General features: G+C 35.5%; 1 protein-coding gene across 5 annotated transcripts in view; it reads left to right on the top strand.

The window, feature by feature from the left end:
* The window catches only part of Atg2b (autophagy related 2B), a 64115-nt gene that overhangs the window by 22847 nt on the left and 26112 nt on the right, over nucleotides 1-15156 (top strand). For all 5 annotated transcript variants that reach the window (XR_007345971.1, XR_007345972.1, XM_048799295.1 and 2 more), the window contains 9 exons: nucleotides 541-814; nucleotides 2167-2269; nucleotides 4056-4251; nucleotides 5975-6117; nucleotides 11581-11738; nucleotides 12127-12299; nucleotides 12844-12994; nucleotides 14457-14656; nucleotides 14792-14872. Coding sequence is in view for 3 of the 5 variants with exons in the window: in XM_048799295.1 (XP_048655252.1) it covers nucleotides 541-814; nucleotides 2167-2269; nucleotides 4056-4251; nucleotides 5975-6117; nucleotides 11581-11738; nucleotides 12127-12299; nucleotides 12844-12994; nucleotides 14457-14656; nucleotides 14792-14872 (1479 nt within the window). In the remaining 2 variants the exon portion in view is untranslated. The remainder of the gene's footprint in view (nucleotides 1-540; nucleotides 815-2166; nucleotides 2270-4055; nucleotides 4252-5974; nucleotides 6118-11580; nucleotides 11739-12126; nucleotides 12300-12843; nucleotides 12995-14456; nucleotides 14657-14791; nucleotides 14873-15156) is intronic.

Genomic DNA, 15156 nt, shown 5'->3' with positions numbered 1-15156 from the left:
TTCATCTGTGTTCACACTGAATTTTTTTTTTTTGGGGGTGGTGGTGCTGGGGATTGAACCCAGGGTCTTGTACATGCTAGGCAAGCATTCTACCAACTCAGCTATATCCCCAGCCCCTCACACTGAATTTTTAAAGTAGTATGTTGGTAGGTAAATCCTTCAGATTGAATGTTGGATACTGTAATGATTTTTAACTACATTTGATTTGTTGACAGGCTAATTTACACTTTTTTATTTTTAGTTTATAATAAAATATGTATAAATGTACCTATTGTGTCTTTGTCTTCTCTTTAGTTCAGTTTTTATTTTGATTGATTTATTTTTATATCAGGGTGTAACTGTTGCCAATAGTTCTAACTTTTGCCAATAATTGTTACATTATAAAATTTCATTATACTAAATTACTATGGTAGTGAATTTGATTTGAATGGTAATTCATTACACTGGGGAATTAGTTATTGTACATATTGAAATGTTGAATGCTAATGTAATTTACTTAATTTAATTTTTTGGCATTTTTTTTGATGTTTTGTGTTTTAGCACAAGGCTTTCACTGAAGTATTTCTAGATGATTCACACAATCCTGCAAATTGTCGAGTATCAGTTCAAGTTGCTACTCCAGCATTAAATCTTTCTGTTCGTTTCCCAATACCTGATCTTCGGTCAGATCAAGAAAGAGGACCATGGTTTAAGAAGTCACTTCAGAAGGAGATCCTTCATTTAGCATTCACAGATCTAGAATTTAAGACGGAGTTTATAGGAGGCTCAACCCCAGAACAAATTAAATTGGAACTTACCTTTAGAGAACTAGCTGGTAAGATTGAAAGTGCTTTAGGAGACAAGATACAAATAACTGCTACTAATTTTATATCATAAAAGTATGTGAGAGCTCCAAAATATAATAGAATTGAAGAATATTATGTTAGATACAGTAGCAGTAGCTTTTCCCATCAAGATTGTTTGCAAATATGTAATATGTTAGATTAAAAAAAATGACCAAGCATGATGATTTAATCACTTTATTCAAGTACTGATTTTCTACAGAGGAAAATAAAAGTGGCCTTTAACCTACTTTTTTGTAATCACCTACCACTTATTAGCCCATATACAGAGTGCCAGTGTATGGTTAGGTACTGTGCTAAGCACTTCATACATATTATCTTGTTTCCTTTAATCATCATAATCACCATATGCTTATTTTTTCCAGTTTTTATAAGTTAATAGTTGAGGGAATCTGCATGTAGAAGGAGGTATCTTTCAAGATCATGTAGTAAATGGCAGGATTAAGATTCAAACCCAAATCTTGACATAAGAACTTGAATTTTCAATCATTATATGAACTAATTTCTAGTAATTTTTCTTTGTTAAGCCTGTTTTGAGTTTTTCTATATTGCTCTGTTTTTGTCACCTAATGAATAGACTCTAGGTAAACTTAGAGTGAACCAGCCTATGAAGAGCTCTGTAAGGGCTTTGAGCCTGTGGTTCCTGGACTGCTGCTTCTGCTACAACCACCCCTGCTTGCTGGGAAGAGGCTGCAAAAGTTTCCTTCCCTGTTCTTACTAGTTTTCTGTATCTGTGGAGATATTTAAAATTAACATTTATCCATTAAGGCCTCACTAGAGGACCTTTAAAAGTTACTAATCATCCTTTATCGTCAGTGGCAAGAAACTATTTTGGAAGAAAGCCATTCTTCAGGTGTAAAATCAAATGAAAAAGCATAAACAATATAGAGTTATTTTGAACAGAGGTAATTCTTACCGTGCTTGGAACAAATTTTCATTTAAGAAATATGCTTATTTTTATTTGGTAGTGGTAGATTAGTTATATAGACTTATGAAGAAATAATAGCATCCAGTAAGTGGTATTAACAGTTTACTATAGTTACATATAAGTAATACATAAAATATATAACATTTACTGTTAATATATATGGTAATATATTTACTGTGTCATGATATATACCTTATACATCAAATATTGGAACCCAAGAATTTTAGTCTGAATACAAAACAGCACCAAAAATTTATCTGCTCAGTCCCTTATGTTGTATGTCACATGAATGTGGGAACAAATGAATAAATGCTATAGAAGTTAATAGTGCATTATTAAAGGTCTTTTAGCACTTGAGAATGAATGCGTTCTAGTATAACAGTCTTATTTTATTAGGGTCATTCCAGGAGGAGAAAGGGGAGCCATCTGTTAAATTTTTCCATGTATCTGGTGGAGTAGATGGAGACACAGCATCGTCAGATGACTTTGACTGGCCACGGTAAGGAAGTGTATAGGTGTAATGTATTTCCATTCAAAATTAAAATAGGATAGTCCTTTTAACCAACATTTTGGCTATAAATTTTGCTAAAAATGGTTAATGAGAGAACCTAGAGCAAGATGGATAAATAATAAAATATTGAGCACCACTCTGTGAAATTTATATTTTAGATATTATTCAAAATAGAAGGTACAGGTGTTTCTTCGGTCTCTAGTTGCCTAGTTTAATTACATCTTAAAAATACTTCAAGGATACAGAAGAGAAATCCTGAGTCATCTTTTGAGTAGTTGTCAAATGAATTTTATAGTCAGTGGTTGCTTTTGCAGTGTTTTATGGGTCACTTTTACCCAAATCCTACTGATTCTTGGGCTCTAACCTGAGATTCTGGGGTAGGCCTGGCATCATTGTGTTTTTAAAATTTACATCAGATGATTCAAATATGCACCTGTACTTGGAGAACCATTGCTTCTAGAAAGATAGATTTATTTATTTTACAGTATAGTGGATTGTAGATATTTTGCTAGTGACCAACAATGAGTTATATACCGAGCCCTTTTTTGAGGCAGGGTCTTGCTAATTTACCCAGTCTGGCCTTGAACTTGAGATCCTCCTGCCTCCATCTTCCAAGTCTCTGGGATTTTAGGTGTGCACCACCATTCCTGGTTCCAAGATTTCTTAGGCAGGAGAAATCATTTCTTAAGTTACCCTGAAAAGTGAGCCTGGATCATGTTACAAAGAACTTAGTTTACTTGAAATAACAATCCATTATTGTATGAAAACTGAATATTTGAGGGTTCAGAGTAAATTGATTTTTTTGTGCCATTTTATCCCTGCCTTTTTCACCTTCCCTGCTATATATTAGCCTATTTTCAGGACAGGCATTATCAATACATTTCTGATAATGAATGTAAGTTTTCATCAGAAGAATTGAATCTGCTTCAGTTAAGTAATTTGGAAGCACAATTTACATTCGGATATCCATAAATTAAGAAATGGTTTGTGATAGTTTACTAGAACCAAATAGGAACACCTTCTTAGGGCCAAAACAAAACAAAACAAAAAAACCCAAACGTCACTTAGGTAGAAAGAATAACACAGCTATTTTGTTTGAGGACTTCATGACTCATCATAATAATGGTTTGATATGGTGTTAAAAAAGGACCCTAAAAGCTTGTGCTAGTGATGTTCTGTAGAAGACGAGGAAAGGAATGGGATTATACTCTGAAGTCAAAGCTCAATGGCATTTGCAGTCAAAGGCTGCATTAAGGCCATGAGGTTTAGAGTTTGTAGATACATACAATAGTCACACAAGTCCTTTACTATTGAAATTCCTGGTAGAAAAACTTTGTTCTTGCAGTTTTCAAACTATTTCCTAATCGACTTTTTTTTTCCATTTGAACCATTTATATAACACGAGGTTTCTTAGGTAGGTAAGTGTTCCATTCTAGCAGAATAGAATGTATATGAGAGGATTTGGTTTCATGATAATAACTCAAATTATTAGGTAAAATTTGCTTCCTATTAATGATACTTGAAATGACCTTTTTGTCCTCATAAGGTTAGACTGTCATGTTTATGGCCTTTGTTTATTTGCTTTTTCAGTTCTACATTTACAGTATATTTAAGTTTATAATGTATTTATAAGTGGGTTACTAGACATAGACTTTGTAAAGAAGTCTAATACTTTCATTAATCAGAGCTTTTTAGTATTAATATGCACAAAAGTTAAAGTCTTCTTATTTATACTTAAATCTTGATTTTCTAAAAAAGTTATCTTTGCTATCAGAATGGTACTGAAAATAAACCCACCAGCCATGCATTCCATTTTGGAGAGAATAGCAGCTGAAGAGGAGGAAGAAAACGATGGTCACTACCAGGAAGAGGAGGAAGGAGGTGCTCATTCTCTGAAAGATGTCTGTGACCTAAGGAGACCAGCCCCATCTCCTTTTTCTTCTCGTAGAGTAATGTTTGAAAATGAACAGGTAAAATAACAGTGTGAGCAAGCAATATCAAAATATTATCTTTAGTCATGTAGTAATGATTTTAATTATTTTTTAAAAAATGCTTTCTTTTTTCCCCTTTTTATTGGTGCATTATAATTATATGTAACAGTTGGATTTGTTATAATATATTCATACATGTACACAATAAAACAGTATAATTTGATCAATTTTATTCCCCAGCACCTCCCCTTTCTCTCCCCTCCCTCCCCCTGATCCCCTTCTTCTATTCTACTGGTCTCCTTTCTATTTTTTTTTTGTTCTAATTAGTTGTATATGATAGTAGAATGCATTTTGAAACATTGTACACAAATGGAGCACAACTTCTCATTCCTCTGGCTGTCCATATTGCTGAGTCACACCAGTAGTGTAATCATCCATGTATATAAGGCAGTAATGTCTATCTCATTCTACCGTCTTTCCCATCCCCACAACCCCACCCCTCTCCTCACTTCCCTCTGCACAATCCAAAGTTCCTTCATTCTTTCCTACCACCCCCAAACCCCACATGGATCAGCATCTGCTTATCAGAGAAAACATTCTTTTTGTTTTTTTTGTGATCGGCTTATTTCACTTAGCATGATGTTCCAAAATGACCAGGAATACAAATCATATCTCAATAATAACTCTGAATGTCAAATGGCCTAAACTCACCAATCAAAAGATATAGACTGGTGGATTGGATTTAAAAAAAAAAAAAAAGGACTCAATAATATGCTGTCTTCAAGAGACTCACCTCCTAGGAAAAGACATCCAGAGACTAAAGATGAAAAGTTGGGGAAAAATACATCACTCACATGGCTTTATAAATAAGCAGGGTTTTCTGTCTTTATATCAGATAAAGTAGACTTCAAACCAAAGTTAGAAGGGAATAAAGAAGGACATTTCATATTGCTTAAGGGAATCATACATCAACAAGCTATAACAATAATAAACATTTATGCCCTAAACAATGGAGGATCTTTGTACATCAAACAAACCCTTCTCAATATCAAGAATCAAATAGAACACAACACAATAATACTGGTGACTTTATCACACTTTTCTCACCACCGGATAGATCTTCCAAGCAAAAACTAAACAAACTATAGAGCTAAGTAATATAATAAATGATTTAGATTTAATAGACATATATAGAGTATTTCATCCATTATCAAGCAAATACTCCTTTCCAGCAACACATGGATCTTTCCCTAAAATAGACCATGTAGTATGCCACAAAGCAACTCTCAGCAAATACAAAAAAAGGATACTACCCTGTATTCTATCAGATCATAATAGAATGAAATTAGAAATCAGTGATAATAAATAATAGAAGCTACTCTAATACCTGGAGGCCAAATAATATATTATTGAATCAACATTGGATAGCAGAAGACATCAGGGAGGAGATAAAAAATTATTAGAGGTAAATGAGAACACTGATACAACGTATCAAAATCTCTGGGACACTGAAGGCAGTGCTAAGAGGAATGTTCATTGCATTGAACTCATTTATTAAAAGAACAAAAAAAATACTTTGAATACTTTTTTTAAAATTAGGTTTTTAACTCCAACATCGTCTTGTTTTTCCTTCTCCCCTGTTATGTTTGTTTATTGCTCATATACTAAATGCTATGATACGTTAAGAAGATGTTACAACTATTTTAAACGTAAAATAGTTATTTGCTTTTTTGTATGTGTGTGTAAAATTATTATGTTTTAGATGGTGATGCCAGGAGACCCTGTAGAAATGGTGGAGTTTCAGGATAAAGCAATCAGCAATTCTCACTATGTGTTGGAACTAATGTTACCGAATATTCATGTAACATTACCTAATAAGAGCTTTTATGAGAGACTTTATAATAGGTGAGTTTAAAAACATATTTAGTTTGATCCTTGGAATCAGATTGTTTGCCTAACTGCTCCTGTTTCTCCCTTTCCTTTTTTTTTTCCTTTAATATTATTTGCCATCCCAGTGTACATTGTATGTGTTTATGGTGACTGTAGAACTGTTACTATTATGATGTGCTGTTGTCATAGCTGATTTTCCCAGTTAGTGGTTCTGGTGTCTGGGCTGCTGGTATGTTAGATGCTGATTCTCTCAGCCCTCAGGTAGACTGGTTGCCCCTGTCAGCTTACTGCAAATGCTGAGCAAATGCTACGTTTTTCTACATGTACAGGGATGTAAAAAGTGTTAAGAGATTCTTTTGTCAAGGGACAATGGATATGGACATAGAATCAGAATTCTGAAGCATGTCTTCTCAAAATTCAAAAAGGCATTTGATTTTAAGTGCACAGCAATTTATTTTTATTGTATTTAAATGCTCCTCAATATACATACTAGGCAAATATTTTGAAATAAGTGGAATTCTAGGTTACAGACTCTAATGACTTTGAACAATTTGCCCAGCTTTCATAAGCCTCAATTTCTCCATCTGTGAAGTGGAGATGATGCTACATACTTGCTTGACCCAAAGGCTATGTAGGGGATTAAGTGATGTAATACTTGGATTCTGAGAATAGTGTCTGAGACATGGTAAGCACTTAGTAGTAGTGGTCTAATTCCTACCCACAGAAGGGCTTTCTTGTATAACATAACTGAAAGGTGGTCGTGTGATTCTTGAAAAAGAAGCTCTTGGTGCTTATAATTAGTAGCTTCCCACATGTACTAAACAATTTATTGTGATTTCCGTGAATCTTCAGAAGCTCCCAGTTGTTGTTTCTGCTGTAGGTTTACTTGGCATCAGATATCTTGGCCCTTTTTTTCTTAACTGAGAATAATAAACTCTAGGTATTTTTACTGATTGTTATTAGCTGTTGTCTTAGAATCATATAGTTAGTCCCGGAATGGGTCCATGTTAGTTCAGTGGTCTTGACAGAGTCACAGGACAGTCCACAGGAATATAGGAAGAAAAGGTTAGCACTTTGTTTAATTCTGAAAACAACTCACTGAGCACATTCCTGTAATCCCAGCTGCTAGGGAGGCTGAGACAGGAGGATTACAAATTCTAGGCTAGCCTGGGAAACTTAGCAAGACCTTGTCTCAAAATAAAATAAAAAAAGGGGCTAGGGATGTAGTTCAGTGGTAAAGAACTTGCCTAGCATGTAGGAGGCCCTGAATTCAATCCCTGGCATACCCCTATTTCTAAAAACTACTTTTCAAATTTATATTTTTTATATTTGTTTTGTAATATACATTAGAAATAGCAGCACATGGTTGGTGTTGTGGCTTAGTGATAGAGTGCTTGCCTAGCACATGTGAGTCCCTGGGTTTGATCGTTAACACCACATAAGAAGATATTAGGGGCTGGGGTTGTGGCTCAGTGGTAGAGCACTCGACTAGCATGTGCAGGGCCCTGGGTTCAATCCTCAGCCCCATGTTAAAATAAATAAGTAAAACAAAGGTATTATGTCCAACTACAATTAAAAAATAAATATTTTAAAAAAGAAAAGATAAATAAAGGTATCATGTCCTCTACAACTAAAACTATTTTAAAAATAGCATGTAATTTATAAATTCATGTTAGAGGAGGAGTTTGATTACCTATAATCTGAAGTTTGGAAACCATGATCTCTAGGCTCCTCCCTTTAGATATAGTTGAGGGATATCTGCTTGTCATGGATACATGCATATGGCTGAGACTAAGGGTCTTGAACAACTTGTTCAAGGCTCATTGGGAAGACAGAGGGCTTGACCCTGCACTCTCTGCATTGATTGAGCGGATTATTGTCAATTAAACCAGGAGATTTAGAATAGTAATGCATACTATAAAAGTGCAATTTATAAGTGTATATGTATTTACTCCTTCTTGAGAAGTGAGTATCACTAGGTTGCTCAGGATGGCTCTGAACTCCTGGGTTCAAGTGATCCTGTTGCCTTGGTCTCCCAATTAGCTGAGACTATAGGCAAGGGCCACTGTGTGTGGCTCTGTTTCCTTTTGAAATATAGAACAAGGTTTTTTCTTTGAATATGAGTCACTGATTACAGTTCCACCTTATCTTTTTTGCTTAAAATATACCCAGAAGGCATTGTATACAGTTTTTAGTTCTAATTTGTGTGTGTGTGTATGTGGGGGGGGGGTGCTGGGGATTGAACCCGGAGTGCTTTACCACTGAGCAGCTACATCCCTAGCCCATTTAAAAAAATATCTTATATTTGAGAAAGGGCCTTAATAAGTTGCCCAGGCTGGCCTTGAACTTGTGATCCTTCTGTGTTTCAGGTCCCTGAGTAGCTGGGATCATAGGTTTGTGTCACTGCACCCAGCTAGTTCTTCTTTCTTTAGAGTGGAAAAAAATATTTTCAAGGTCAACTAAATGCAGAATCCTTATAGATTTTTAAGACTTTTTTCTCCTCAAAATGTTACTTGAAATTAATCATTTAGCATGTAGTGTTAAACTGTGCTTATGGTAACAAATATAAACAGATTTGAGGCCAGATGCAGTTGACCCAATGCCGCAGTCTGGCTGGGCACAATTCAGGAGCCACTTGTCAAAAGAAACGAACTTTATTTTTAGAACCACACATGCCAAACAAAACAGCTCCTCAGGAAAAACCTTCAGAACCCAAACTGCCACTGGGGTCTTCCCACCAGCCTCTCAACCTCCCCCACTCCTCCTGCTCTTGAGGCCGATTGGCTGGGTCGTGTGGGCGGAGCCAAAAAAGTCCCCCAATGAGCAGCTCCAGTCTGAAAGGGTGGGGAAACAGCCCAATGAGCATCACCGCAGAGGAGCCAATCAGCTAGAAGTTGCTGGGGCCGCTGTGAGCCAATCATCAGCTGGCAGTCTGAAAGTTTGCTGGGGCCCCTTCAGCTGTGGCTCTCAACAACCCTAGATGAATATATGTAAAATACATAACTTTATTGATGGCAAGCAGCAGTTCTCTGCTGCCATCAGTGAAAGTTGACTGCTTAAGTCAAAGAACTAGAGCCTCTTGTTAATCAGGGTTGTGAACTAAATGGGCCTGCAGAGGAGAGTGTCTGTTCTTTCTTATTCTGCCTACTCGCTCTCTCAGGTCCCTGGAATCACGTGAATGCTGAAATGCCCCCCTCTCTCTGTACATCATGTAATATCATGTCTAATTTCCTCAAGGTGTTAATTCTTTGACCCTTAATTGGCTTTGTATTTTCAAAGTAGTATAATTTAAAATTTTTTCAAATGTTCTCAGACTGACAGTTTGCAATACAGCACAAATTGCTTCCTCTTCCCTCACCATTTAAGAGTAAGTTGTTGACTAATTCCCCTTTAGCCTTGAGTACTTGAATATAAACTTACCACAAACAAGGACATTTTACATGTCACAACTCATGCATCTAAACCAGGAAGTTGATATTTATACACACTGCCATCTCATTTTCATCAAGTTTTATTAAATGTTTCAATAATACCTTTCTATTTTTTATAAAGAAATATATTGTTTTTTGAGCAGGGATTATAACCAGTAACCAACTCTGCCTTTATTTTATTCATTTAAAATATTAAAATATTGTTTATTCCTTTTGGGTCTTAGTTGAATGACTCTTTGAAGATAGTTTTGGTTATAGTATTTTTTCTATGTAAAAAATCCTTTGAATAGAAAATAAAAAAATAAGTATGACTGGTTTCATTAAATCAAATATTGAGTATCTGTTATATTTCAAGCTCACAGACACAGAAATGTGGTGGTTATATCCTTAAATATCTTAAGCATTCTTTTCTTTCTTTATATTAGAAGCATCATCCAATGTTTTATAGTATTAATGGTGTCAAGACTGTTTAGATCCAAATATAAATAAGGAAAACAGTAAAATATGCAACTTACTTGTATAGGGTGTATGCCACAGACTCCAGGTTTTATTTAAAGTAATAGTTTCCATGTAGCCTACCAATAGAAAGAATGCTTGTAAGCAGTAAGGTAAAGGGAGAGCATTTCCTGGGAAAATTCTTCATTTTATAATTTCATCATTCATGTGCATAGGAATTCAGACCAAAATCTGGATTTATAAACCTTTGTTTCTTTGTCCTGTAATATGCCCCAGAATAAGTAAGCCACATTTGTATACAGTGTTTTGAGGCATAGCTGTCAGTGACTGAGATGTGACATCCTTCTGTCCTGTATACCTGGTATCTTTAACAGTGATGCTTCAGGTTTTTCAGGTGGGGAAAGAGTCACAGTGCTCAGTCCTGCTTTATACTTCTAGGGCTCTACAAGCTCAGCCATTGGCCTGGGAAGAGTCTTCTCACTGGAAGGGCAGGGCCACCTCATCGCTTGGCACCTTGCTTTACGATGAGTCTGTGCTTTGGCAGTCCTTCCATATGAGCTGTCTAGTTGTCCTTTCCTCCTCAGTTGTTGCAGCCTGCTGCATGATGCCACTGTGCTAGGCACAGGCAGAGATGATTAGATGCAAGTCCCTCTAGCAGGGCAGGCTAGCAGTCTAGGGTAGGGAAAAGGAGAGTGTGAAAGGTTGGGATTGAAATAGGTATGCATGGAGGTTGTGCTCTGGGTCCAAATCTCACATAGACTTCTTGGAGAACTTTGTAAAGTTTGAGTTTTCTTGAAAGCTTAGAGAGTGAGGGGTAGAGTCTAGGACAGAGGGCATCTGAGTAGTGACCAGTATTTCTTTGGAAAGATAGGATACGAGGGTAGCCCAGCTGTGACCCATGGGTCAGTATTTGGTTGGGCTCTTCTGGCTAGCCAGTAACATTTTCCTCTCCTCCCTGATACATGTGGTCTTCATCTCATATGTTCTTTCTAGTGAAGTTACGTACGTACATACATACATACATACATACATACACATACTGGGAGTTGGAAGAAATCTGGACCGTCGTTCCAGTTCTTCCACCAAGTGGCTATGTGACTTTGCAGGTCACATACCCTGGTGAGGCAATTTCCTCAGTTGTGAAGTAAGAATAGCAGTTCTCCCTGGCTGCTCCCCAGGATAGTTGGGATCAAATGAGACTGCACGAGTGGGTAGTTTACAAAGTGCTCTCATGTGGAAGCTGTTTTCGTTTTGTTCTTTGTGGGCTTTTATTTTTAATTAGGTTTCATCTTTAAAGTACATTTAAATGTATGAGTTTGTAATTTGAGTATATAACACAGGTAAAGCTAGGCACCTAGCTAATTAGGTATCTACTGTGTAAATTCCTTTCTCACTGTCCAGCATGGTAGCCATAGCAGTTGTTTTCCCATCGAACATAAATGTTTAAAAAATTCTTTCATAGGATCAAATTTCCATTTCACCATTTTAAAAATTATTGATCATGTGATATATATCTTAAAGGAATATTCTTTAGTTTGTCTTCCGTTAAATTAGGAGTTATATATTTATTTTTCAACTTTTGTCTTTTTAGGATCTTTAATGACTTGCTACTGTGGGAGCCCACAGCTCCTTCACCAGTGGAGACATTTGAAAATATTTCCTATGGTATTGGGCTTTCAGTAGCCAGTCAACTGATTAACACCTTCAACAAAGATAGTTTTAGTCCATTTAAATCTACAGTTCACTATGGTAATATATTTTAAATTTGTTCTGAATTAAAATACTTAGTTTATAATTAACAAAATAGTAGTTTTTAGATTGTGGATTTAAAAATGTTTCTTTGTGTTTATATTAGTACTGTATTATAATTTCTTTAGTAATTTATAAGAATATTTCCCCATTTCTGATCTATATATTGAATATTATGATCACTTGAATATATTTTCTTTAGAGGAATAGTATACACATTGAAGTTCAGAGTTAAAGAGAAAAACATAGAAGATAGTATTTTATTTCAATTCTATATTTTTTGTAAAAAATAAATAGGTTATAAATACAAAATCTTCCTGTGATAAGTTGTTATTTTTATTTTAATAAGCTGTTAGAACCATGTAACAGTATTTTTTCCCCCTCATAGATGAAGAAAGTGGATCTGAAGAAGAGACTTTGCAGTATTTTTCTACTGTTGATCCCAACTATCGTTCTCGTAGGAAAAAAAAATTAGACTCTCAGAACAAGAATTCTCAGAGTTTTCTCTCAGTTCTTCTGAATATTAATCATGGATTAATGGCAGTGTTCACAGATGTAAAGGTATGGTTTATAAATACAAAGTGTTTTTTCAAATGTGTCTTATTTTAAAGAAATCTAACATGATATATACCCAGTGATTCAGATGGGTTGAAGTGGCTTCAGTGCCTGAGGAGTCCAGTATTCTGAGGTATACCATGGGGACAGCACCTTTTAGTTTGGAATTTAGCTTTCATTGCTGACCAAACTTTGGCTAATTCTGCTCCCAAGAGTGGTAACTGATCTGTTTTAAAGAAGGGTGAAGTACAGAGATTTATTTGGCAGAAGAGGTCGTACCTAGGAGTATTTAAATCATTCAGGTGTTAATACCACCACACTTAATGGTTCAAGAATTAGATTACTACAGTGTGGGAAATTTTCCTGAGCTGAATTAAGAAAGAGTATCCTGAGGGATATTCTGACTTTTCCACATTTAAATAATGACTTTTAGGGGTGGGGCATGTAGCTCCAGTGGTGAGCATGTGCCTAGCATGTGTGAGGTCGTGGGTCTGCTCTTCAGCACTGAAATAAAATAATAACTTCTGTGCTTTTGTGATCTTTTTATTAGCAAGATAATGGAGACCTATTGGAAAACCAGCATGGTGAATTTTGGTTAGAGTTCAATAATGGCTCATTATTTTGTGTAACAAAATATGAAGGTTTTGATGACAAGCACTACATTTGCCTTCATTCTAGCAGTTTCAGTCTGTACCACAAAGGTAGGATAATTGTGTGTTTTGTTCATTTCTGTTTGAACATGTTTGAATTTCTCATTTAAAAGAAAATCAATTGGGAATAGAACTTTGCTATTAGAAATTATTTTCTGTGTGGAATTCAGATTCCACTGTTAAAGTAATACTTATTATAAATTAGAAGGTTTTTTAAAAAAGTTTTGTTAAGTTATAATTCACATATCATATAGTTCATTTAAAGTGCACATATCCGTGATTTTTAGTATCTCACAGAGTTGGGCAGTCAATCACCAGACTTAAGTTTTTGGAACATTTTCATCACCCTAAATAGAAATGCCAGCTGGGTGTGGTGGCACATGCCTGTAATCCCAGTGACTTGGAGGGCTGAGCCACAAGGGATCACAAGTCGGAGGCCAATTTTAGCAACATAGGGAGACCTTGTTTCAAAATAAAAAGGGCTGGAGGTGTAATTCAGTGGTAAAACACTCCTGCTTCAATCCTTAGTACCAAAAAAAAAAAAAAAAAAATCCATATACTTTAGTTATGACCCTCACTTGTACTGCCCCCAAACAACCATTAATCTATTCTCTCTTTCCATAGATTTGCATATTCTGAGAGTTTTTTTTGTGAACAGAAGAGTAAAATATTTAGTCTTTTTTCATTTGACATGATGTTTTCAAGGGTTATCTAGGTCATATCATTTCTTCATTCCTTTTTATTGCTGAGTAATATTCCATTATATGAGTATACCACATCTTATTTGTGTGTTTATCAGTTGATAGGATTTTATATTCTTTATTTCCTTTTGGTTTCAGATAAAAATACTTAACCACTTTTCGAGCAGTGTCCTGTGAATAGACATGAGCTACTTGCATATTTTTGATGTTTATGAGATTTTCCTATTTATATTTTCTTAGCATTTTTGAATCTAGGTTTGTTTATTTTTTAAAATATTTGTAGTTGTGCACTGTCAGACATAACAATATAAATAAAGAGCAATGGATTATTAATGCCAAGCTGTTTTGTGGTTGTTGTGCTACCAGGATTGTGTTACATTCAGTGGAAGTATAGGTTGAGCATTTCTAATCTGAAAACTCTAAATTTGAAATGCTCCAAAGTCTGAAACTGTTTTAGTGCTCATCTGATACCACAGTGGCAAATTATACCCTGAACTCATGGTGGATCACAGTCAAAATGCATGCAGACTAAAAATGTATAAAATTACTTTCAGGCTGTTTGTTTGAGGTTGTAAATGAATTTCACTTTCAGGCTTTGATCCTCTCCCCAAGATAATCTCATTAGGTATATACAGATATTCCAAAATCCAAAAAATTCTGAACTCCAAAACACTTTTTTGGTTCCAGGCATTTTAGAAAAGGGATATTTGGCTGTACATGGATTTTGTTTTGAGTTATGGGAGTCAAAATAGTTATAGAAAAAATTAATTTTTAATTGTTTTCTTAATGTTTTCACCTCAATGGGGATCTAGGCATAGTAGATGGAACAGTTCTTCCTACAGAAACACGACTTCCCTGTTCAACTCGCCCTCATTGGTTGGAGCCTACTATTTATTCTTCTGAAGAAGATGGCCTCAGTAGAGCTGCTTCAGATGGTGTTGGAGGAGACAATTTGAATATGCTCTCGGTTGCAGTTAAAATATTGTCTGATAAATCAGAGTCTAATACAAAGGTGTGTGTTTTCTGTTTTTATACCAACAAAGAATGATTATGTAAAAGGCAACACATTTATTTTCTTGGAAAAATTTTTGAACTATAATAGGATTCTATAAGCAGTACATGTGATTCTTTGTATTGTTCTGTGTAGGAATTTCTCATTGCTGTAGGACTAAAAGGAGCCACTCTGCAGCACAGAATGCTTCCTTCTGGGCTTAGCTGGCATGAGCAGGTAAGAGAACTATTGTGCATCAGTTTATTTTAACATTTATATGATATATACTGCACATATGGAAAAGTTCACAAGAGAGAAACGTGCAGCTCAGTAGTTATCATGAAGCAGACATTATGAAATGGGACATCATCAGCTGGGCCTGGTGCTGCATGCCTGTAAGCTCAGCTACTCAGGAGCTGAGGCAGGAGGATTTTGGTGAAAGGGCCCAATTTTTAGACTGAGCTAGAGATAACTAATTAAGGAAAGAGATCCTCCTTCAACAATGAGTTGTACAGAACCAA

Source organism: Marmota marmota, unplaced genomic scaffold, assembly GCF_001458135.2.
Source record: "Marmota marmota marmota unplaced genomic scaffold, marMar, whole genome shotgun sequence".
In the NCBI taxonomy this organism is placed as follows: Eukaryota; Metazoa; Chordata; class Mammalia; order Rodentia; family Sciuridae; genus Marmota; species Marmota marmota.
The sequence above is the reverse complement of the archived record's forward strand: the minus strand, read 5'-3'. Positions and strand labels throughout refer to the sequence as shown.